The sequence below is a fragment of the Hydra vulgaris genome, chromosome 14 (assembly GCF_038396675.1).
Source record: "Hydra vulgaris chromosome 14, alternate assembly HydraT2T_AEP".
Classification (NCBI taxonomy): domain Eukaryota; kingdom Metazoa; phylum Cnidaria; class Hydrozoa; order Anthoathecata; family Hydridae; genus Hydra; species Hydra vulgaris.
In genome coordinates this window covers 28,472,267-28,500,000 of record NC_088933.1, presented here as the reverse complement: position 1 = coordinate 28,500,000, position 27,734 = coordinate 28,472,267, and the positions used below count along the sequence as shown (strand labels likewise).

The window sequence follows — 27,734 nt, the reverse complement described above, 5'->3', positions numbered from 1 at the left end:
TACTATCATCATCGAATTCAAATTCATTTTCTGAAAGAGTATTTGAGACCTTTTCAATAACATCATTAACATGGAGTTTATAATTATGAACTAAATTAATTGCTTCGAAAAATTGTGAGTAGAAGATTAAGCCATTGTTTGGATTCAATATATTACCTAATGAAACACTAATTCCATGTTTAAAAACAGAAAAAGTTAGTGGTGAACACAAGGTACACTTATCATAAACAATAATTGTCATAAAACTCTCTTTGAAATCTTTTGATATAAAAATGCATAAGAATTTATCCTCTTGTCAAGATATTACTATATTTTCATACTTTTTGTGTAATTCGGTGTCAGGATAAAAATCAGAAAACGAATTAATTCTATTTTTTTTGATGAAATACTTAAATTGCTGATCCTCAGGCTTAGATTGGCGAAGCACAGGCTTTGGTGTTGGTAAACAAGAAAATGGAACATTAAGAATACTTGGTGCACATGCTGGTCGAGTATAGCCACCAGGCACCTTTATCATTTCTGTATTTTCAGGCCAATGTTTTTCACATATAAAGAATTTAGATGGCTCCATAATAAAAAATTTATGTGAAGGAAGCACGTTAATCCATCTCTGTTTCTCAACTTCATCTTTAAGTAATTTAAAAACACGACGCTTATTAAATTTATTATAATTCCCTTTACAATTTACAACGTCACATTTGTTCACCATAATAAAAGTAAAAGATTTTCAAAAATTATTACTGGAACCTAAAAGAACACTACAACTTTGATAAAAATAATGGCCTTCACTAGCGGAGTCAGGAAATCGACTTTGCACGCTTTTCTGTATAGTAGTCCTTGATATGTGTATATGTATGTATATATATATATATATATATATATATATATATATATATATATATATATATATATATATATATATATATATATATATATATATATATATATATATATATGTATATGTATATATATATATATATATATGTATATGTATATATATATATACAAATATGTATACATATATATATATATATACATTATATATATATATATATATATATATATATATATATATATGTGTGTGTGTGTATATATATATATTTACATATATATATGTGTATATATATATATATGTATATATATATTTGTATATATATATTTATATTTATATATATATATGTATATATATATATATGTATATAGATATATAGATATATATATATATATATATTTTATACATGTATGTACACTCAACACACCTATCTTCATTTAAATCAGTCAATGCATGAACGCTTCGCTGGCTATATCCATATATGTCCAAATTGACCCAAACCTAAAGAAATAAACTAAATGATCCAAAAGTAAGGAAATAAAAGTAAAAGAGGGTTGTTTTTAGTCAATATAAGAATGTCAACAAAATTGTGATTTGTTTGCAGTAAATAACTGAGTTTTGTTAGAGTTAAAATCCACAAGTCACTGCATATCCCAAGCTGGTACAGAAGAGAGATCAGATTAAATATTGGCTACTTGTTGTGTGTGAACAAAAAGTGAACAAAAAGAAAAGACTTTTTGTCAAGACAAGAGTATAAAGTTGAGTTCTCAGCAAATAGAGCCACTTTAAATATAAAATGTCAGGAAGATTGTTATTGTAGATGAGAAATACAAGAGTAAGGTTGATAAATAAATACAGGAGTAAAGGTTGAACCACACGGTACGCCTATAATTACTAAAAAAGAAGAAGAGTGAAGTCTTCGAGAATGACTTTAATAAAGTTAGAAAAAAATGGTATAATTGGCGTTAGAGCCAAGCCATCAAGTGTGATAAGCATTAAAGTCACCAATAACAATATTAGTGAAAGGGTAAAGAGAAAGTGTGTGGCTAATTTTATCAGAAATAACATCTAAAAGAATGCAGACTTAAGAACCATAAAGGAAAAAAAAAAAGGTTGAAAGGAGAAAAAAAGAAAGGTTAGAAAGTGAATAAGTTTTAAGCGGAATCACATCAAAATGATTCAAACCTAATTTCTTGACATTCAGTTAGCTGATGGTATATTTACATCCAAGCAGGCCTCGTTTTAAATAAAAAAATGCTTAATTTATTAGCCTAATGTGACTTTGATGTCAAAAAATTTTCTTTATTTTTTCAAAACATTCACTTTTTTAACTACTACAATAGTATTAATTACCACAAAACGAGTTCAATAAATGTTAAATAAATGAAGAAATGCTTCTACGGAATGTTTATTTTCTTTAAATTTTTTTGATAGTATATAAATAAATTTCTTATTATATTTTTAAAAATCTTTGATATACACAAATTTCTTCCTTTTCTCTACATTTGTATAAATGCATTAAAATATTTAAAAATTTTTTAAATGATTATTTCTTAAATTCCTAATTGCTGCATTGCAACTAAATATGTTTTTTTATTTTATCAAAAAATTAGCAAGTTACATCACTGAATATGTAACTTACTTAGAAATTGCTGTGCTCTAACTTGCTTTGAAAAAAAAAGTTAGGGCTAGGGTTAACAAAAAATGCTTTGATGCAGCCTTAAAAGATGTTTAAAATTTAATTTTAGGTAAAAAAAAAAATGTTTAGGAACAAAAACTTAAAAAACAATTGCGATGAAAATGAGCTAATTTTTTTTAAGACTAAGTAAAGTTCAAATACTGAACAACATTTAGTAATATTTTTAAATAAATTTGACAATTAAGTTAAACCCAAGCATTAATTTAATTTTAATAAACATAAATATATTTTTTTTATCAGAATTAAATTATATAATTTTAAAATCAAAATTAAATTAAATTATATATATATATATATATATATTTTTTTTTTTTTATCAGAATTAAATTATATCATTATAATCTTTGATTCAACCTTTAAGTATTAGCATTTTTCTAGCCAAAAATTAATTATTATTATAAAAAAAACTAAAAACTAAATGTCATAAGGATAAAGATAAAATAAATTTAACTGTTTTTTTATTATTATTTTATTTTTTGTTATTAAATAGAAATTTAATTAAAGTTTTTTTAATTGTAATCAAAAGTTGTGTAAATATTTTTGCGCTTGCAAGACAATAAATATAAGTTTAATTTCTTTTTTGTTTTTTTTTTTCCTTTTTTCGTTTTTTCTAATAACTTTGTATATCAATAATAATTAATTTTGTTTTCTGTTACTAAATATTTTGATAACATAATTAGCTTAATAGAGATTAAGTTTTTGCAGTTTTTAAATTTATTTGAATTTTTTTCATTAGTAAATAGTGCTTATATCAAAGATAAGTGTCATTCAAACTTTTGTAACAAACTTTTTCACATAATTGTCATTTAAAAGTTAATGTGGTTTTTTATAAAATTAAGTACTTTTTTTATCTTACCGCTTATAGAATAATTTAGAAGTTATAATATTGTAAAATATCTCTTAATGGAAATTGATCTAGATCTAAGTAATGTTGCTTTACATGTATGTAAATTGCCGTCAGCTTAAGGCTTGAAAAACAATGCTTGCCAAGTAATGCATGTGACTAATGAAGTCTTTGCAAACCAAAGAAAAATAGCCATGAATAAAAAAAACTTTTAAACTCTGCTCTTTCTCAAAAGGAAAAGTTGCAAAGCCACTATCAAGGAGGCATAAGCAAAAAGTTATAAGTAGAGTTAAGAAGTTCCAGCATTTATCATCCTAGGCGGGAAACAATGTAACACAGGTTTATATCTATGTCATTCTTATAGTTAAAAAGGGTTCCAAGGTCAACAGAATTATTCTGCTTACCCCAAAAGTCTTTGCTTAGGAGGCCTTCCACAATACAGTAGCTGGATGCAGTTAACATCTTCCTGAGATAAGTATTTTTTTATCAAGACACTATCTCCAGCCTTTGCTCAACCAGAAGCCCAAAGCAGGAGAATTTTAAATCCAACTTCATTTCTTCTATACTTTTTTCTAAAAAAGCCAACCCTACAAGGCTTCAGGGCATGGGCCATGTAGAACTGTGTTACATAATACCAGTTCCTTACCTGACCTGGATTGGTTAAAAGAAGTTACTTTCTGTAAGCTGTACTTTAAAACATTAAACAAGATGTTTTGGAAATTCATTTGGAAAAACATTTGTAACAAAACACTTAAAAAGGTGGACATAGCTTTAACAGTTTGGATGGGGTACACAATATGTCATTCTTATGTCCTAAGTTTTTGTTAAAGTTATTTAGTTGATTAATATTATTTTGACTAAACAATTTCAAAATGTACATTCTATTAAAGAAACTCACATCATTATTTCTCACCTCTTTCATGATGTTTTAAAGATTAAGTATCAATGAGCAGTAAATTTGACATTTTTCACATGCAGTAAAATACTTGCATTAAAATGCAATAGTGATTGAGTATTAACCACCATATTGTTGATTAGGTCTTAGTGCAATGTTTTAGGAAATTTTTTCCAGAAAGATAATATATCTTAAAGTTCTTAAATTACCTATTTATTGCAGACAAATGTAGTTAATTAGTATAATTGAAAAACACTATAGTTAAAAATGTTACAAAGCTTAAATATACTCTATTTTTACCCATTAAAATTCAATGCTCTATAGTGATTTCATGACTATAGTTTTTAAACTATTGCACTTGAAAATCTGAAATTTGATATTTTAACCTTTATACATAATGCAGCTAATGAACTGTAAAAATTTAGAAAATCATTGAAAATATTCCACAAAGATTTGTGTAAATTGGTTGAAATATAATGAACTGATCCTGTCATTAACACTATTATTTTTATTGATTCTTTTTTTATTATTAAATTCACATCCCCAAAACTCCAAGGGGGCAATTACAGTCAAGAAGGAACTACCTTGAGTTGTTTTTGTAAGTTCAATCTGTGCTGCATTTTTTTAGTTCAAGTTAGATTTTAAAAATGGAATTAAAATAGAATTATAAGATATTAGTCACTGAAATTTAAATTTATATAAAAGCTATTTAATTTAAATAAAAGAAATTTATATAAACTTAGAAATTTTGATTGAAATTTTTGGATTGAAAAAGTTCCTCAAGCTAATATTTTTGAAACAAAGTTAGCAACTGTTATTGGAGGGTCTTATTAAACTACAGTTTTAATTCATCAACATTAGTTTACAACTTGCCAGACCTTTCATCATTTAATCTAACTTAGCCCTGGTTGGTTTGTTTTTGTTAAGTATTACTGTTGTTAAAATAAATACTGGCTTCAATCGAAGTTGGATTCCTACTTTTTTAGGTCTAATTTCAGCAATTAACAATCCTACACATGGTTAAAATAAATACTGGCTTCAATCGAAGTTGGATTCCTACTTTTTTAGGTCTAATTTCAGCAATTAACAATCCTACACATGGTTATAGGTAAAATGCTTAAATGTTCTTCTAGGTATTTTGATGTGTTTTACATAGTATGTTATTAGCATTGGTAATGGTTTTTTTTATTGTCAATTGGCCTATGTGCAGTGTTAACTAATGCAATTGGCTCATTGTGATAAGTAAATTAATTATTTAAATTTACACTTTTTGTGATAGTTGTTTTTCTAAATTAAATTACATTTTATGGTGATAATTGTTATTCAAAAAGTCTTAAAAGTCAAATCAAGCTACTCATTTTATTTTTAGTTGATGATCAACTTATGAAACCTAAAGAAACCAGTAAGTTTTTTAATATTTAAACAAAATAGTTTTTCTTGGGTAATGTAAAATGCCAAACTATATAAAAAGTTAAAAAATAATCATTTCCTTTAATAAAAACAGTTTTTTCAAATAAAATTTCATTTTTTGTTAAAAAATATTATTTTGTTTTTTACCGAATACTTTTCCGTTATATTCATTTTGTGTTATTTTTTTAAAATAATTTTTAGTTTTTTTATATTTTCATGAGTAACTTGCTCTTTGTGACACTAATTTGAGTTCAGCTGTCCCTCTTGTAACCAAAGTGTTGATGGTTATCACCCTTTACTTAATAAAAACTCCAAAAGTCACATGCTTGGCCTGGGCATTTACATTTGTAAAAATTCACCCATTTTTTAGGAAACTAGATATATCCACGCACTATTTTTTCATTTGTTTTTGTTTAGCAACCCTTCACCCTATTACCTTTCTCTTTTTTCTATATTGGTTTCTTTCATCAAGACTGCACTCTTTTTAATATTATTTCTGATCAAATTAACAAAGCCCTTTCTCTTTATTCTTCAGCCAATATCGTTTTTGGGGCTTTAATTCTCATTACATTGAATGGCTTTGTGATTGGCCTAGAGTAAACAGATAATACATTCCTTTTTGTGTTCATCCATTGTTTCTAAAAAAATAAAATTTATAACCATTTTAACTTCTAAAGAACAGAATAAACATGTAAAAAAGGAAAAGTGTTAATGTAAGAATTTTTAAATTAAAATTATTTTAAATTATCTTGATAAGCTTACATGTTTCTTTGTATTTATTCTGTTAACATGAAGTTGTTTTTTATTTTTTATTTTTTTGCTTAAAAAACAAAACAAGTAAATCAGCACAAACCGTTTGAAAAGAATTCTAATCACTTTAAGGTTTGAAGGCTTTAATCAAATTGTTTAATTTCTGAAGATTTTTTCCGCAAATCATGTCATATAATTTTTCAATGAATTAGTTGTGATATTTTAACTGTAATTTTATATATGTCAATTTTGAATTGTTGCAAAATTTGTAATATGATATTAGTTTAAAAACCTATTTCCAATATCAAAACAAAGTAAAATTCAACATTATGGAAAATAGTCAAAAACTCATTTTCCATAAAGGTTATCAACAGGAGTTTTTTTTGTTATTTTTTCTGGGAAATAACCTAGGATAACTGGACTGAAAAACAATTACAAAAAAAAATTAGTTTGACACGCTACTTTTGGTTTCTCAACAAATTATTTTATTAACTCTACAAGTTAAGGGAGTTAAATAAATTAAGAATTCCTTGAAACTTTAATCCTCTAACTCCAATTTGATCCTGAAACTATTTGACTTATAGAAGATTTTAGCCTTTATTTCCTCTTAAAGTTGCAATGTTTATTTAGAGATTTTAAGTTCATTTAACTTTAAAATTGTTTATTCCTTTTACTTGAAAAATTTGTACTTGTCTATTTCTGATCAGATCTTGCAAAATTTCTCATTTATAATAAAATCTATAAAACTCTCACGAGCCATTAGTATGTTGGAAGTTTTGTATTATATCGTGTAAACAAGCTGATGCTTGGAAATCGCTGTAAATTTAGTCAAAAAGCGTAACTTCAAACAATCTACGCAAATACTTCTAACAAGAAAAAATAATAAAAATTTTCACATAAATATGACCTCTACGCCACTCATTAGCCACTCTGCATAAAAATTGGTTGCCAAAATAAAATTAAGGGATTGATAAAATTATGGGATTGGCTACTGGCTATTTACAGGCATGGCGAATCCAATGAAATAATCAGAAATGTAAAAAGTTATTATTAAGTACCATTATTTATCAATTTAAATAAATTTAGGCAATTTTTTCTATACCTGATTTTGATGCTCAAAAAACCCATGTGGCCTTGATGATGTCAAAAAAAAATTTTTACACAATCTATATTTAATGATTTTTTAGAAAACATAAGAATTTTTATCTGCAAGTTTATGGATTTCCATATAAATATTTTGCATTTGATTTTTCATTACTTTCCAGACTAGTTGGAGCTTTGAAACTTAGCATTTCTGTAGTGGCAATGAACATCTGTGTTAAAGGTGTTTCCAGGGTCTAAGACACCAGGGAGGTTGGGTCATGTGCCCCACCTTTTTGTAGTAGAATCTTCCAATTTCTCAGTTTTTTGCAGACAAACTGAAACTCTAAAAATTTCAGCATTTGTGTAGTCCTGATTAATGTGTGTTAAAATTGTTTCCAAGGCAGACAACTAGATGGTCTGTGAGGCACCAGGGGCCATGCCCCACATTTATTTTATAAAAAACAAATTTCCGACTTTAATAGAGTCTAAAAATTTTTTAAATATTGTCTTCAAAAATATTTTGGTTTTTTACTTGTTACATTTTGTTTTTAATCATTCTTTATTCAATGACATTTTTAAAATATTTTAAGAAAGTTCATGTTTACAAAGATTTTGATTTGCAAGTATACAGATTAAAAACAGTCTAAAATAATGATTTTAGCAAAGTTTTGCATAAAATTTAAATGTAAAATTTTAACCTTTTTATTGTAAAAAGTTTTTTAATGCTAAAATACTTTTTAATGCTAAAATACTTTTTAATGCTAAAATGTTAACAGCACATTGTTTAACTAACCAAAATTCATCAGTAAAAAAAACAAAAACATCCTGCCATAAAATTACATCAATAAAAAAAAATTATCACCTTTGAAAATCATTATTTTAACTGATATTTAATTCTAAAATCTTAACATCGAGTTGTTTTATTAAATAAGAACTATTAAGTGGAAAAAAAAAACATCTCATTACACTGGTCAAGCCTTCCCAGGAAACGTGTGTGGTTTTTTGTCTTGTATGTCCAAACATGAGTATTTTATTTTAGACAATTTGTTCAGAGCCGCTTGCAAGTCTTTCAACGATGCGAAAAAAACTAAGTTTCAAAAACAAAAAAAACAAAACTATAAAAATAGGAAATAAATTTAAAAAAGAAAAACAATAATAATAAAAAAATTTGTTTTTATTTTTATATCTTAAAGGTTGTTATTTTCAGCAGCAAAATTGGATGAGGCAAAGCAAAAAAGAACTGTTTTAAGTCAACATTATAAGGAATGAATTTCTATATTTTGTTTGTTTTTATTTTAAGAGGAAAGCGAAAATATAAATTGCCATCTGTTTGTAAAATGTATTAGTATAATTTTAATGTCACAAGTATATATTGTTCCTATATGAATATTTCTTTGTAATGCATGCATATACTTTTATTTATATATTTATTTTTTACTATATAGTTACATATTTATTGATAAGTATGCGCACGTTTAACTTATTTGAATAAGGCCTTTACTTTGTTCACGAAATTTCCTTGGATCGAACCCCACTTATATATATTTTTTTGAATTGTTTTTCTTTTAAATACCGCTGGTCGTGTATTTGCTTTGTAACCATTAATCTTTTCTTTTTTGTAAATAAAAAAATATTTTTTGCTGTATGTTTTTAAATGGTACACATCTTTTCACATTCAAATTTCTTATACTATTTAAGCCTCTCAGTGTGTTTTCTAAATAAGGCGCACGCACATACTTAGTTTTTAAGCTTCAATTAGGTCATGCTGTCTACACATTTTTCATGTAGCCTTGTTTGCATTACCTTTCTATTCCTGTACGTTTTTTATCCGCATTCATTTAGCGCTTTGTAATTTTGGATACCTGTTGCTTTTTAACATTCGAATCTGTGCTCTTAATATTACACCCCCCCCCCTCTTCCTCCTCCTTCCCTACTTGCTTTTGGTGAAACAAAATTTAATACAATTAAACAACCTTGTTTAAGAGACAAATAATTATATTTTACATTCAAAAAACAGATAAAAGAAATTTTGGAGGGGGGCATTTGAGTTTAAAAAGGATCTCACTTCTGACTTTAAAAAGGATCTCACTTCTTAAAAAGGATCTCACTTCATTTGAGTTTAAAAAGGATCTCACTTCCAAACAATCAGAGAGTGTTGGCTTCCTATCATGACAAGAATAAATAGTAGTATCATCAGCGAACAAAGCCACCTTATATGTGAGAATATCTAGAAGGTCATTAATGTAAATTAAAAAGAGAATACAGCCAAGGATTGAACTTTAAGGAACCCCTGAAGTTACATAATATGAAGAAGAGTGCTGTCCATCGAAGACAACTTTTATACTATGGTTGGAAAGGAAGGATTCAATAATCTTATGGATGTTACCAGCTTATGGAGAAGACCAGCATGCCAAACTTTATCAAAAGCTTTAGAAATGTCAAGAGCAATGGCCTTAACCTCTCCACTTTTATCTAATGCACGATAAAACCTTTTGGTTATTACTGTTAGGAAATCAGCTGTAGGACGAGAAGATTGAAACCCATATTGACGATCAGAAAGTAAGTTATTAGATTCAAGATAAGAGATTAAGTGTTAGTTAATTAAAGATTTTAAGACCTTGCTTATCATAGAAAGAAGACTATTGGGACAATTGTTAGACAAATTAGATTGTTTGCCAGAATTTTTGAAAATAGGGATAGCAGAGGCCGTTTTCCAGCTGGTTGAAAATTAAGACTCTGATAAGCACTTGTTGAACAGTTTTGAAAATATAGAACATTTCTGACAACAGCTCCAAAGAACACTTCTGCAAGACTATAACAGGTATGTTGTCCGGACCACAAGCTGTAAAAGAGACGAAGCAGGAAATCACTTTAGATACAGTAGCAGGAGTGATACGAATGTCAAGCAATGGATCAACCTGTTTGACGGCTAAATCAGGTAGAATGCAACTAGTGGAGCCAAGAGATGATATTGATAAAAAGTTCTTAGCAAAAAATTCAGCTTTGTCTTTGGGTTAGGTGTCAAAGTCTGAACCATACAAGAGAGGTGGAATAACAGATTTACCCTTATTATTGATACTATAAAAGATTCTCCAGAAGTCACAAAAGTCTAATTTTTGTGATGAAATACGAGATTTCATGACCTGTGAATAGCGGGCGTTATTCAAATGGCAGTAATAAACAGACATCTATTTTCTGGAGAATTGTTTCGCTGATAGATATGGAAGTAATGGTTTCGATTAGAAATTGCAGCAGCACAATGCGAGGAAAACCATGGAGAAGTGAGAGGCTTGACCTGGAATCGTCGAGAAGGAATAAAAGATTCCATGCCAGCCTGAATCAATGGAGTTATGTGAGAAGCACATTTGTCAGCAGGAACACGATTCCTACCCAAAATTTCTACCTAATGGCCATCACAAAGAAAATCACGGAAAGAATCCCAGTCAGCTTTAAGGTAGTTGTATGAGGTACGATGATAGGGGGATTCTGACGATGAAGAAGAATGAGACGATAGTTTTATAAAGATCAAAGCGTGATCAGAAGCACCTAAGGGTGATTATAAAGAAACTGAGCACTGACTAGGATCAGAAACAAGGCATAAGTTGAGTAGAGAAGGTAGATGATTTGGATTGTCTGAACAGCGAGTTGGAAAGTTGACTATTTGAATTAGGGATTGAGAACCTAAGGGTGATTATAAAGAAACTGAGCACTGACTAGGATCAGAAACAAGGCATAAGTTGAGTAGATAAGGTAGATGATTTTGATTGTCTGAACAGCGAGTTGGAAAGTTGACTATTTGAATTAGGGATTGAGAAAGGCAAAAGTTGTGGGTTTTTACGCCTGCAGGCTCACTGACACTAGAGCCAAGCTATTCAATGTAATGAGCATAAAAGTCACTGACAACAACAATATAGGCCGATAGATAAAGAGAGAGAGCTTGGTCAATTGGATCATAAATAACATTTAAAAAAATGCAGTCTTGTAATGAAGGAGAGCGACATAGAACAAAAAGAAAGGCAATAGAGTGAAGTGGAACTAAACAAAAGCACATAAAAGAATAGTCTGTGGATTCAAACCTGGTTTCCTGACAAATGAGTGAATTCTTATGAATGTAAATGCACAGGCCAAGCATGCAACTATTAGAGTCTTTCAGAATTAAAGGAAGATAACCATCAACACTAAGATTACAAGATGAGACAGCAGAATTCAAATTAGTCTCACAAAGAGCTAGTGGGTCTGGTGAACTTTGCAAGAGATAAGACTCAGCAGAAGAAAAGGTACTTTGAAGACCACAAATATTAGTGAATGATAGGTTTAGAAAACTTGGTGATGACGATGGTTTTTTGTGTTTTATAGTTTTTGGTACTTTATTCATTTTTAAATTTGTTGAAGAATTTTTATCAAGACACCATCTCAAATTTTTACTTAACCAAGAGCCCCATGGCAGGGGCTGTTAAAAGTCGGAATTGGCTTCTCCTAGCCTTTGCCTAAAAAAGCGTGTCCTCCAAGGCAGTGGGACATGAAACAGATTGCACTGAGTTACATGGTACCAGTAGCAGGGTAACCTGACCTGATAATTAAATAAAGGTATTCCCAGCCAAACAGAAGGAGTATTTTTTGGACAATGCTGTCCTCCACACACTATAACTGTTTTAAAATTTGGAAGCCAGTGAAACTCACAGATAAAAGTATACTTGATAACAACCAAAATTGAGTTTGGAATAGCTTTTATCCATTTTTCATGCTAAACGTTATTAGTTGGTAAAACATTCAATAATATTTTATTAACTTCACTAAACTTTTTTTTTTTCACTTTGGTAGTTGGTGTGACAAGCATATCTACAACATTTATTCGGCATAATGATTTAATCTAAATTTTTGCTTTGAAGTAAATCTAAAACTTTATGTTTAAATTATATAAGCTTGTTAACATTGTATTATATTTCATTATTTAAATTAATATCATGAACAAAATGACATTTTATCTGGTCTGAATGTGGAGAAATAATTCTTTCTTGTCATAAAAAAGCAGGCCTCCACAAAAAAATTATGAAACGAAAAAGTTTTTTTTGTTTCTTTATAATTTATAGACCATCATTTAACAGAAATATGTTGTATTCAACAAAATATCATACAGAAGCTATGATATTTTAAAATTGACCTAACTGCACTGAGTTACCATAAGGTAATATTCGCAAAATTTTGAAGCCAACCTTTTATCCCGTGATGTCACAATTGGACATTTAACAATTTATAATACCGATTTAGGGCAAAAATAACTAGATTTATAAACTTCTAGATTTATAGACTTTAAAAGTTACAATAAAAATAAATAATATAAAAAAATAGATTTATAGACTTTTAAAGTTGTTACACTTGATATGTATATTATTTTGTTTAAATTTTTTATTTTTGAATCAAATATAGGTATATAACGAACAAAGTTTTATTTTGTACTGCATATAATTACACTAAGAATTATAAATATTATAAAGGGATTTCTTTTCATAAGTAGCTGAAAATTATTCATATTTCAACTAAGATCCTTCTTTATATTTCAAATATAAATTATTTTAATATACGTATTAAACAATTATTTTTGTTGGTAGTTTTTAAAAAAATGTGGAATTGAGGGGAAAATGAATACAAGTTATGCAAAGGTTGTTACTCCTAGTACACAGTCAAAAGAAGGTGACTTTAAAAAGGCTTTTCACAAAGTCATTGGAGGGGGGCATTTGAGTTTAAAAAGGATCTCACTTCTGCTACAGCATGGGGTCTCAGTTGCTGGTGAACTTTAATTTAGATAAAACTCAATTTTTTTCAGCCAATCGTTATCGCAATTATTTAAATCTCCCTCTATTTATGAATGGTAATGTACTCAATGAGTCATCTACCCTACATCTTCTAGGATTAACTTTTACTTTTGATCTTTTTTGGAAACCATACATCAAATCCTTTACAAAATTAGCATCTGCTATAGTTGCATCTTTTTATTGAGCTCAACGCATTTTTTCTCCGCGTTCTGTTGTCTATCTCTATAAATCTCAAATCTGGCCTCGTATGGAATACTTTTGCCATATCTGGGGCAGATCTTCTAATGATGCCCTTTCTCTTTTATACAAGGTACAAAAACGCATTGTAAACATAATTGGACCTGCTACAAATACTATAATGGACACTGCTCTTAAGAGCTAGCGTCCTTGTGCCATCTACTAAAATTCATTTTCGTGTTACTCGTCATTCAATTAAGTCTCATTCTTTTTTTGTGACTGTTCCTTAGTGCTCCAAAAACTCTTATTTGTCTAGTTTTTTTCCTTGTACATCAGCTCTTTGGAATTCGCTTCCATCATCGTGTTTTCCTAATTCATATAATTTGCAATCTTTTAAGTCTTCTGTCAATCGTTATCTTGCTCTACAATCTTTATCTTTTCTCTTCTAGTAACTTTCAACTCTAATTAGTGGTTGATTGCAGCCTTGTTGGAAGCAAAGATGTTTAAAAAAAAAAAAATCTCATATTCCAATTGCTCATCCAACTGAATGAACTACCAAAAGGTCTTTAATTGCATACGAAGTACATTAGATGATGAGCTTGACACATTTATTAAAAGGGATAAAGCTACTTTTTGTGACATTAAAAACAAGTTTATCAATAGCAGTGGTCACCAATATCCAGTTATATCGTTTATGGTTGATGGCTATGTTGTTATACAGTCTTTTTCAATTTTTGAATTTTTTAGTAATAACTTTTTTTGTACTTAAAATTTATGTAAATCTTACCTTTGAAACATTTATTTATGGGGTTAGGTGTCATATTTCTAGCTTAACAGTGAATCAAGTCATAACTGTTGACACCTGGTCTAAGTTTGATGAGATACTTCGTTTTTTAAGGCTCTTTGAAAATGGACAATAAAAAGGAAGTAAATATGCAACATATTTCAGTTATGAAATAATTTGCATATTTCAGACTAAACACAATTGGAAAAAAAGTTCATACACCTGAAATAGTTATACGCACTTTTGTATATTTTTCAACATCAAGGGTATTATATAGTTGCTTAAGAAATGATTATCAACTTCTGTCAATTTCAACACTCACTCTAAAAACTTCAAAAATTTCTGATGTTAATGAAAACAAATTTATTTATTCAATTTTAAACTCTCTTCCAGATTAGCAAAAATTATGTATCAAACTACATAATGAAATATATGTTAAAAAAAGTTTGCTTTACAATGGTGGAACTATTTTTGGTAGATCGGAAGAAAACCCAGTGGAATTGTCCAAAACATTGTTAGGGATTATAGCTGTTTGTTTAAATTAGTGTCCAAAGGTGTTAATTAAAATGATACCAATATCAAGAGGATTTTTTTGTTTAAAGGGTAAAAAAGCTGATGACCTCTGTTTTGACATTTAAAAAATTTTAGAAAGTGATGGACTTGACATAATGATGTGCAGGGCGCAAGGTTATGATAGTGCTGCCACAATGCCTGGAAGTCATGGAGGTGTTTAAGCCATTCTGAAAAGAAAGAACAAAAAGCTATTTTTAATGGATGCGTAGACCATTCGCCTAACTTGTGTGGTCAACACTCTTTTTCTGAAATGCTTTATGTGTAACATTTTTTGGAACTCTTGAGAGAATGTATTCCTATCCACCCATCGATGGGATGTTTTAATTGAACACGCTGCAGTGTCGGTTAAAAGGCAATCAACAACACGCTGGAGTGCCATCATGCTGCTGTTAAACCGGTGAAAGATAAGTTTGATGAACGTGTGGCGGCGATTGAAGCTTTATGTGATCTTTGTGAAAATGTGGAAACAAGAGGTGCAACACAAGGCCTTTTACCTGCTGTCTGTGATTTCACGATTCTGTGCTACCTTTACTTTTGGGCTGCTGTACTTGAGGAAGTTAATTTGACACAGCAGTATCTGCAGACTAAAGGCTTAACTCTTGACAAAGTAGTGACCAAGTTAGAGGCATTAGGACTTTTTCTGCAGGAGAAGCGCGTTCACCTAGTGGAGCCTGCAATTGATAAGGCACTTTTATAAGCAGACCAATTTGGAATAGCAGTAGAAAGAAGATTAAGGTTCGAGAAGAGAATGATAGGGGAACAACTCAGAGATGCTGGACTCACTATGCAAGAAGAAAACAATAGGGCGATGCTGGAGTTTATTGATCGTTTTATTTCTGAACTGCAGACCAGATCAACAGCGAATAAGGAAGTAGCAAATATGTTTGAGGCTGTTCAACCCAAGAGTCTTTTATCGGCAACTGAAGAAAAGTTAATGGTGTCAGTTCCAAAATTGACCACTTTCTATGATGAGCTATCCGAAGTAGAGCTTTTAAAAGAATTACCAAGGCTAAAAAGACACATGGCGGCACCAGATTTTGATATCCACAAAGCTAAAGACTGGTTAAAATTTGATATTTTAAAATTCGTAGTTGACTGGGATTTTCTTGAACCTCTCCCAATACTCTCACTAAGCCTACAGTTATTTCTTACGATCTGTGTGTCTGTGGCTTCATCTGAGAGGAGCTTTTCAAAACTGAAACTTATAAAGAACTATTTGCGATCAACCATGGGACAGTCAAGATTTTCTGATCTGGCTATATTATCAAATGAAAGTGATATGGTGAAAGATATTGGTTTTGATGATGTGATTGATAGGTTTGCAGCTTTAAAGACCAGGAAGGAAAACTTTTAAATAACTGATATTTTAATGTAAAATTTAACTTTTTCCGAGTATGTCGAAGTTCTTCATTTATGTTTTGCTTAAAGTATTGAAGATATATTGTTCATTTTGTTTTCCTTATGAACTTTTTACTAATCTTACAAGCAATACTATATGAGGTTATAAATGGTACAGTAATGCTTATAATACAAGCAATACTATATGCGGTTATAAATGGTACAGTAATACTTCTTGTAATGTTTAATGAAATTGTTGAATTAAAATCATACTTCAAACTTATCTGGGTTTTTTTTCTTTTACGTAATGTTAATTTTACCGTTTTCAAGGGGTGACACCATCGATATCCGCCCCGGGTGTCACCCATTCCAGTTAGCCACCGGTTATGCCCATCTATCGAAAGTGTACCTTACGTGACCTTGGTATGATTGTCAACGACCGACTTAAATGGCAAGACCAAGTCGCACACGCTATAGCCAAAGCCTACACGACACTAAGCGTGTTAAAAAGAACATACCAATATTGGGACATTAACAGCTTTCGTGTACTTTATACAACTTATATACGACCACATCTCGAGCTTTGCGCTCCTGCCTGGAACTCCTTATATTGCGGAGACATAGATGCTCTCGAATCAGTGCAAGAAAGAGCCACTAAGCTTGTACTTCATCTCAAGCCTTTAAGTCATCACCAAAGATTAGCCGCAATAAACATTCAATCGCTTAAGGATAGAAGACGTAGGGTTGACCTTATACAGTTTTTCAAACTTTACTACGGCATTAACGAAGTTGAGATTTGTAAACCAAACTCACTAGCTCCAGCACTAAACGTGCAAGGACCAGCCAACGGCTTCCGTGACCAACGTCAAGCAGTAGCAAACTGTTTGCAAAGAGAATTCTTCCTCTGAAATCGCATCGTACCTGACTGGAACATCCTTCCAAACTCCATCGTATCTGCCGCGTCAGTTAACGCCTGTAAAAGGCAACTTGTCTTATTTTTTTCAAAACTATCAATTAAAAACAAAACGAATTGACATTTATTATAGCGGGGTTTAATAACTTGCCCTGCTTGCCAATGCTAAAGCATTTGCTTTAAATTATGTATATTATTATTAACCACAAACAATTTTTTAAACATAAAAAGTACTAAAAAGAGACTGCTGTCAAAATATATTTGTAAACTAAAAAAAAAATAATTATTATATTAAATTAAACTGGTCTATCCTAAAAACTGCGCCTGCCTATATTAACATTTCTAAATATGTGTACTCTGCAGTCTTTTACAGGAAGTGCGATAGCACGTCATTATAGGACCACTCAAATTAAATTTTACTTTGACGATTTGACCGCAGTCCAATATTTATGGAACTTTACTCAGTGACTAAACATCTTATTATACAGTGTTTATAAACGGTCGTAAAATAAAATGTTTAATCACTGAATACAGAATACGTTTTTGGGTTTACAGAATACGTTTTTGAGTTATAAAAATTTTGATAGCATTTATAATTAGAACAAAGCATTTTTTCAAATTTTAATAGCAACGCTTTTTATATCAAATTTATTAAAAAAATATAAACTTGAAACTTACTAAAAAATATAATCTTCAGTTTCAATAAATTTCAACTTAAACTTATATCTTACTTTTTTAATATATAAGAATATAAAATACAATTAATTGTGTTTTATATATTTTTGAAAATTAAAAATTTATTTTTAAGGTGCATTACAACTAGGAACGTTATTGTCTAAAAAATCCATCTTAATATTTTTTTTTTTTTTAGTGGTTCCTAAAGTTGAGAACCTTTCTTTTCGCCAGATTGCATTACTTTCTGATTTACTAGATCCTGAAAATGGCTGGGAAGAATTTGCCCATAACCTTTTTGAATGTGACAACGAGATGATAAATGAAGTATTAAAGCTTCGTTTTGACTATGCAGGAGGTGGTAACCCAGCTTACAAGTTCTTAAAACTTCTGCTTCAAAGAAGACCGACGATACGTTTGAATGAATTTTTGTATGCTTGTAAAGAAGCACAGAGAGCAGATATCGTTTACTATGCAAAAGAAAACTTTACTAAAGTTTGTTATATCAATGAATTAAATAAAAGACAACTTAAAGAATTTGCCGATAAGATACGTGGAAATGTAGTTCCAAGTAATTGGGCCGAAATTGCAAGCGGATTTAAAGAGTTTTCTGCTAAAGATATAAAGAGAATAGAACTTGAAAGGATGGCTCCGAATAGCTATAGTCCGACGAAAAAGTTATTTGAAAAGCTTCAGCAGACCCATCCCCAAATGGAGTTAGAAAAGTTAATTAGTGTATGTGAAAAAATAAGGAGGAGAGATGTAGCTAATAAACTTATTGAGTTCGTAATAAATAATGAACAATTATCAAGTAGCTAAATTCATTCATTTAGAAGATATATTCACTGTTTTCAAGGCTTTTAATTTTTTTTTTTTATTGATTTATTATTTGTTAAGTTTATTAAATTTTTATTGCTAGTTTTATTTACTGTTACTTTTGAAAACTTTTATATGATCATTTGCTATAGAAATTTGATGAAAACCTAAAACACATATTATTCAACTTTCACTCCAAGAAGCAGTTACCTGTCAGCGGTCTTTAGCCTACTTGGCTTTTTGATTATTCAGCAGTGACCTCTTGCTCGGTTCCGAGTAAAAAAATATGTTTAGATAAGTTAACAATAAACACATTTATTAGAAACCTAACTGTTATTTTGTTCAAATGTGCCTCAGCTACAGGGCTGTCCCGAAGAAGTCTCTCATAAAGGAGGGAGGAGGAGGGGTGTCGTATGTGTTTTTTGCAAACTAGAAACACAAAAGAAAAAGGTCCTCGATATTTGACATTCACCATCTATGGTTCAAAACTTGTCAACTCAAATGCTGAATATACAAATGTGCTCAAATTCATTTATAACAGCTTTGGGAGAGAGGGTGGTTTTACAAGTCCCGTTCGGTACGGCCCTGCTCAGCTACTTGCTGTTTATTTAAATATTACTAGCTGTCCTTTCCCGCAAAATACGAATCATGGTGAATTTGTTCCGCGCCGACCACTTTCTATACTAATTCATCCATTTATCTATCCTTTATCTATCTTATCGTCTATTTGTAGGTACTTCTATTTCTATACTTGTTATTTACTTAATTGTTTTTTGTAAATGACAGTGAAATTTCTAAAAAAAACGGTATTGAACTCCCTCCCTCCCTCTCATTATTTATATAGAAATTAAAAAAAAATGTGACTGAAGTCAAAAAAAAAAAAATACTGATTTGTTACACACATAAAAATAAATCCAGTTTAGGATTCACACGGCATACATACTCGCTGTCTTTAACACCTTCTTGACCCTTGTGCGCGTTTGTACAATTTTAGGAAACCCCTCTTCCCCCTCCCCTCATTCCTGCGTTCGTTCTTTATTGATGGCCCCTTACCCTTTTTAAAGAAAAAGTGTAAATTTAATACCTTTCTACTTTAGGAAAGAAAAAAAAGGTTTTTGTCGGAAAGCAGGTTGCGGGAAGCTATGTTAAATAAGTTAAATTTATCTATTAAAGACTTCTTGAAACAACTTTTCTGCAATCGACAAAAAAAAATTTTATAATTTGATTGTTTTTAATATCGGTTTTGGCGAAATATTAAATTATGACTTAAATTTTAGTAAGCAGAGCTATGAAAGGTGGGAGAGAGAGTCATGGCGATTTAATTGCTATTGTTTTAAATTTTCATAAAAAAAGTTATTTTACTAATAAATGTATATAATTATATCTATCTATCTATCTATCTATATATATATATATATATATATATATATATATATATATATATATATATATATATATAGGCTATGGGATCACTTATAAATAATGCCAGTAGAAAAAGGGGGAAAGGTGTGCTAAAAAATGGGAAGGGTTGCTCAATACAAAGCAATTTCAATTAAAAAATTAAAGTTAAACATAAAGTTAAGTTTAAATTTAAGCTCTCTATGAGCAGGTTTTGAGGTATTTACACCTACAATGTGGTATAAAAACTCTATTCTTGCTTGTGCTGCTTAAAACTGTTTACGATCATCGGAAACACAATTAAGCTTGCTTATTTTTTCAAAATCTAAAAGAGCAATTTATGTCTTGTTTTTCTACCTCAATTGAGTACTGTTGAGAAGAAGTGTATAATTGAAGCAGAAAAAAATTGATATATATGATAGAATTTGTAATATTATACAAGTGGGAGGGGTAACAAAAACAGATACATTTTCATTAGGGAGATGGCAAAAAATTGACCAAGTTTGATGAAGGGGGAAGGGTGTTCGATAATCCAGGAAAAATCACTGACATTTATAGACCCTTTAATTTAGGTAAAAAAAAATAATCAATTTATCATACTTAAATATCTCTATAGAAACTGTAAGATAAAAGTATTGTAGTGCTGAGAACCTATCCATTGAGCGAGCATTACCCACTTATTATATAAACTCGAGAGACACAGGTGGGCGTGCAAATCGCAAAAGATCTTGTAACAATGCTCTAAATTGAGATAAGTTTTGTATACTAACATTGTTTAAAAATAATAAATAAAGGTTACATGGTTTTTATAATTTATTCCATTAGTTATCCGATGTAAAACTATTTATTATAAAATGAATCAAAAGTGTTTTTTTATATATTAAATATTATAATGATAATAATGAAAATAATACATAAATACTAGTTTCCTAAGACAACGATTAAAGATAAAATTTACCTATCGAACTTTAGAAGTTTGATGCTTGGTTTCAAAATATTATAATATGTGTGGCGAAAAAGTAAAAATACTAGTGCATTCAGTGTCTTTTGCATCCAAATGTCTAAATCATTGTAAATTAGGTTTTCACATTTTTGTTGTTGTTGTTGTTGTTTAGCGGCTTTTCTTTATGGAGAACTTTTTCTCAAATCGGAATCTCACAAATGGGTTCAAGCTCTTTACTAATTACCCAAAATACATATCTCATCGTAAGTAATGAATTAAGAAATAATTACTTATGAAATAAAGGCCAAGTAAAATACAGTGTAAGTTGAAACCATTAACAATTTTAACTTGGCTCTTAATTGAAATTACTTTTTACTATTCAGGCTCTAAATTATGATTAAATTTCAGTTCATTAATTTTATGATAAGCATTTAATTTTGGTTGTTTTAGTGTGTGTGTATGTGTGTGTGTGTGTGTGTGTGTGTGTGTGTGTGTGTGTGTGTGTGTGTGTGTGTGTGTGTGTGTGTGTATATATATATATATATATATATATATATATATATATATATATATATATATATATATATATATATATATATATATGTATATATATATATATATATATGTATATATATATATATATATGTATATATATATATATATATATATATATATATATATATATATATATATATATATATATATATATATATATATATATATATATATATATATATATATATATATATATATATATATATATGTATGTATATATATATATATATAGATGTGTAATTCGCAAAAGAATAAATGTTATTTACAAAAACTATTTTTAATGTATATATTAATGGCATTAATTAGTTCTTGAGAATTTTTTCACAATTGTTTATGGTGAATCCCACATTATCAGTAAAAACATCACTTACGCTAAAGACTAAAAATACTTAACATATTTAATCCTAAATGGAATAAAATAGCAAATACCAGGTGAGGTTAAGCCTTTCTGAAAGCTCCAATAATAAATTTTAAACTTCTATTTAACAAATTTCAAGGATGTTTTAAAATTATTAGGCTATTTTTATATCATTTAGATTAAAATATGTGTGGCATTTAAGATCTATAACATATGTAGTGTTTTTCATCAATATCCCGTGTAGGATTTAGGATATAAAACTGATGTGGGGCAAAATAATAATCTTTATATGGGTTACATGCGGAAAAAAACACGCTGATGCCATGGTGGATTTACCATTTGAAACCCACATGGGACAAAATAATAATCCCCACATGGGTTACAAATCCTAAAAACTCACGCCAATTCCATGTGCTTTTTTTCGCTATTTCCATTTTTTTCCAATCGTGAGGGCAACAAATTGGTAAAATATTATTTATTTTATTTTTAACTGGTCTTATATTCATTAATAAATTTTGAATTTGATAGTATTATTATTCAGGGTTCAAAAATTATGACCTTATAAAGTTTAAACCCCCTCAACTTGATTATTTGAAGGTATTTTTAGATAGACATCATTTTTGAACGCTGAGAGATGATACTATGAAAGTTAAAATTCATCGATGAATATAAGTCTTTTTGAGATTAGTACAAAAAATATTTTATCAATTTGTTGCCCTCACGTTTTGGGTGAGAGCAGGATGAAATTTTGGGGGTTATTTGTTCCCAGCCTCCTTCATAAAATGCTCCATCACCTTTCACAATAACATTAAAAGTTCTATTTAAAAAAGATTTTAACGAGATTTAAATGATTAAAAATGTTTTTAATGTGTCTTTTTCATTTTTTCAAAGCAAAATCTACGATTGGATATTATTCATAATAAAAAGCGTAGCACCTACTGCGCTCAGCTGAGCTCAGAAAATTTTTGTGTAAATTTTTATCTATATATGAGAGTATAATTTGAAGAAGATCACAAGTGCCGCCTAGTGTTTTTCTGCTTGTGTAACGGTAAGCGTAAAAAAAAAGTTTGCGCATTTTAAAGGGTTTTATTGTAAAATACTTTGGAAAAAAGCAAGCATAAAAAATGAAACCTCATATTTCTTCTTCTTATTTCAATATATGATATCAATGGACTTAAATAAACCTTTAAGAAATTAAAATGTTGTAAAATTGTCTTGTTGGCCTAATATTTCATTTTTATTTCATTTTTTACATTTTCACCAATATTTGAATGGTAAAATATTGCTTTTTTTGTGGTAAAATTTATATACTGTGCTCAAAAATCACAGTAGGAAAAATATTATATCAGTTTTAGAGTGCAGGGGGTCTTTCGATTACATTTACAAACAAAAATTACCATAATAAAAATTTGGTTTTGAAGGGTTTACCTCATCTCTGGCCCTCTGTGCAGCGTTTCGTTGCAGCGAAAAAAAAAAGTCGGACTTATTTTCGAATTTTTGCGAAATGTCACTAGAGAAAACCACTCATATGTCATTTTAAAAACTTTGCCATTTTAAAAGCATTGTTTTTAAAATGGCAAAGAAACCAAATTCTCAACCTGTCGTTCTTACTGATTTTCTATGAACTCACACTGAACATTGTTAATTCATGAAACAAGAAGAAAGATTTAAATTAAGATTTTACAAATGTAAACTTGCCCACTCTCAGTTCCGAAAGTTACATTTCACAGGAGCGAATCTAGGGTGCGTCTAGCATGTCTGCATACGTATCCAAAAATGCCTAAAATAAAATTGAAATTAAAAAAAAAAAGTAATATAATAGTTTAATATCGCTTATAAAAACAATGTTTTACTTAACCGTCAAGTAAAATTAGATTTAAGTTCTATTATCGGATTTACGTAAACACAATCATAACATGGATTATAGTAAGCACAAATAAAACAATAATAATTGCTTCTTGTTTAGAGAGGTTTTTAAAGTTTAAATAAAAATATAATTCTAAACTGGAGGTTAAAGTAATAATAAATAAATAATATTTATATAGGTGGATCAATGGACGTCCCCAATTTTATTAAATTAAACGATAGTAAAACATCACATCTGAAACATCACATCATCAGATGATGGAGTGTTTTTGAGAAGTTGTAACTGACACGGTAATAAAAAAAAATTTAAGTTCTAAACATTTTTCTATTTTTGATGATAATGCCTCTGACAGTTAAAGTATAAAAATTAATTGTTGATTCAAAGTTCATTAAAAGAATACATCAATTTTTTATAATACAAATGGTATTACTAGTTAAGGATTATTTTATGTTTTCTGAAAAAGTATTTCATATTTTTCTTTAGTTTCCATTAGTTGCAGAGAGCATTGATTTGATGGTGTTGGTGTAACTGATGGTCACACTAAAGGTTTGTCCTCTTGAATTTTTTATCTAAATAAAAAAGCTATATATGCTCATTGCAATAGTCATAGGCTTAATTTAGCTATTTGTGCCTCAAACAAAGTACAATATGTCAAGTATTTTTTGCCACATATTAACGAGACATCATACTTTCTAAATTTTTATCTACCAGACAACAAAGGTTAGAAGAGCATATAAAAAGTACTGTTTCTTTAACTGTTAAAAAAAAACAATTAAACAAAAGGTTTTTATACATAGGAAAGGTAAATGGATTAGATTCTTTTCAAAAACGTTGTGCTAAGTCTTACAAAAATAATTTTAGAAGTTGAACTTTTTTTTTGACGCTAAAAGGACTCCATCATATCTTTAAGTGACTTGTATGGAACAGGTATACTGAACTCCTATGCTTTACTTTTGAACTTCATTTTCGGACGCTTTATGGTTAAAATTAAAAAAGTTATATTCATTGATATTTATAAATTTTCAAAGGTGATATTAATGAGTTCTATTTTATTCACTTTAGCCATTTATGGGAAGCATCATGGTACAGGATCACCGCCCAAATAGTTTAGCCTTGATAAATATTTGTTGAGTTGGTAATAGATATAAAAAACTGATTGATAAGTTTGCTATTAGTCATGGTTAAGTTATCTTTAAACAAAGTTAGAATAAATATTAAATTGAAAAAAAAATCTTCAATTTTGATATATAAAAAAGAAAAACACGTAGTACAAAAAAAAACAGCCTTTTCTCGTCACTTGCAAAAAAACGGGCTTTTTTTTGTAGCCATGTATTCTATAAAACATTATTTGGCATATTATAGATATATAGTGAAGCTTGTATGGGAATACATTTTTATCTTTAAGTTGGGTTCAGATATAAGGTTGTTTGTGACACCAACTAAACCAGTTTAGTATTATAATTCTTTATATCATTAAGATATAAGCTATAATGTACTATTATATAAATGCTTTTGTTTTTTGAATTGATGTTTTCTAGATTTCATGTATTTATGAGCAAGATTTAATAAAACGAAGATTTCAAAATTTACTTTTTTAAAAAAATGGAGCGTTAAGATTGCGTCTCCGAATATCTCTTTATATAAATTAAATATTAGAATATAATAGTAATTTATTATTTGTGTTATTTTATAATATATTTGTTAAAACATAAATATAAATTTTTGCAATGTGTAATTAAATTTAATAATGGTAACGTGTAAATATAATTTTTAATAACAAATGTTTATATAAATATTAATACGCTAATGAATATTAGTGCGCATAGTTACGCATAGTTTCGCCTATTGTTCGTATTGTTACTTCCGGTTCTGTATTCTGTAAAATGCAATATTTCTTAGTTTTTAAGTAGTTTCTAGACTTTTTTTATGCGCGGTTAGATTTTCCATGCGGTCTTTCGAGTAAAGTCAGCAAGCGAATTAGAGATGATGTACTTTTATTCTCAAGAAGAGTTGATGTTGTTCATTGTTTAAAACAAAAATTTAAATAATCGTTTGTTTGTTGTTGGTTGTTTTTATTTTTCTAATTTTTATAGCCTGTGTTCATTTTTTAGAAGAAGTTAGAAATAAAATGTTTGGTAAAATAGTTTTTATAGCACTATCTAAACATGAATACTGTAATTTATCTAATCTTTTAAGTATGAATACTGTAATTTAATAGTGTTAGTGTCGTTTCACTTTCTTTTTTAATAAAGAACTTTCTAGGCTTTTCTAAAAGCGTTTCTTTATTCCACGCGGTCTTTCAAGCAAGGCCTTCCAGCTGATTGGAGCTGATAATTTTTTAGTTTCAAGTGGAAGTGGAAGTGGTGTATCCTTCTATTTTTAATTTTAGAGTCGTTAACATTTGACAAATATCAAAGATTTCGCTCCCAACAATAAATGGCAAAGTAATGGCGGTATGGATGAGCCATCCTTCAAATGGAGGGCTCATCCATACCGGAGTGTTGGGAGACACCGAAGAAAAAACAGCAACCAAAAGGTTATAAATGTCTTCTATCAGTAAAGATATTTATAACTTTTTTTGTTGCCGTTTTTTTTTGGGTGACATTTTTATTTTTTTCAATTTTGTAAGTTTTTTTTTTAATTTGTAATTTTTTACTATATACTGTTGTATATTTGGTTTGGTTTTGTCTTTTTTAATGAAATTTTATTTGTTTTTCACCAATTAAACTTAAATATATAGTTAAATTGATTCACTACCCAATCATCATAATATGATGCTACATTCTATTTGTTAAAAATAATTAATTGGTAGTTTAATTTATTGAAAACACTGCTTTTAAAATTTACTATAAGCCAAGACTATTTAGCTATATAAATGCATTTTATTTATATCTATTTGATTTTTTATCTTTAATGTTTTTAGTTTGGCTCCTTGAAGCATTTGTTTTTTTGCTTTTAAATTAAAATATTTTAAATCTATTGTAATGTCTTCTAAATTCAACTAAAGTTTACTAAAAGCCAACGTGAAATAACGTCATAAAACAACACCGACAAGTTGCATCATGACAGCAGTTTAAGTATGACAACAGGTTACCGAAAAGCAGGTAAATTGTTTTCCAGTTTTTTTTTTGTTTTTTTTTCTTTTATGTCTACTTATCTGTTACAATTTTTATTTTAGGTTTGTCATATGACGCATTAATGCATTATAAAAGATTAAAGTTTACATATTTTTTGCACTTTGTTATGCACATAATTGATTGTAAATTAACTTTTTTTTGTTTGAAACGTATTTGTACTCAATTGCTTAGTTATTTATAATAAATTTATTTAGTTGTGTGCATTTAACGTTTTAAAGACAATTTCCTTTTTTAAAGAAACGTGTATCAAGGGGATCCCAACAAATTAATAACTCATGAATAATTTACGTTCACTTCATATTAATCTTATTAATTAAAGTTCATGTTATAAAAAATATAACAAGAATTTAGCTTTAATTTTTCGTCAATTTAAAGCATGATGAAGTGTTATTATTTTGTGTCAGTAACTAAAAACGTATTGTGTTGAACTTAGTAATGTCTCGGAAAATGGTTCTGCCATACCCTGATATGACCTATGTCAGTTGTATATTACTCAAATAACGTTAAATAATTGGTAAATTAATTTATTTTAATTTTACATATGGTTTACTTTTTAATTTGAAGGCGTTTTTCTTATCGGGTATTAGTTAAGGTTTCGCAACTTTAAATAGTAGAAAACAGCCACTATAAATTAAGTAACAGACCGACCGTAACCCGTATTACGGGTTGCATTCTGCTAGTATATATATATATATATATATATATTATATATATATATATATATATATATATATATATATATATATATATATATAAATATATATATATATATATATATATATATATATATATATATATATATATATATATATATATATATATATATATATATATATGTATATACATATATATATATATATATATATATATATATATA

At 28.7% G+C, this 27,734-nt stretch overlaps 1 protein-coding gene across 1 annotated transcript in view; it reads left to right on the top strand.

Moving 5' to 3' along the window:
* The window catches only part of LOC100209127 (uncharacterized), a 49,884-nt gene extending 31,246 nt beyond the window's left edge, over nt 1–18,638 (top strand). The window contains exons 2-3 of the mRNA XM_065818591.1: nt 5,640–5,672; nt 17,983–18,638. Of these exons, the coding sequence (XP_065674663.1) occupies nt 5,640–5,672; nt 17,983–18,602 (653 nt within the window). The 3' untranslated portion in view covers nt 18,603–18,638. The remainder of the gene's footprint in view (nt 1–5,639; nt 5,673–17,982) is intronic.
* The last annotated feature ends 9,096 nt before the right edge of the window (nt 18,639–27,734 follow it).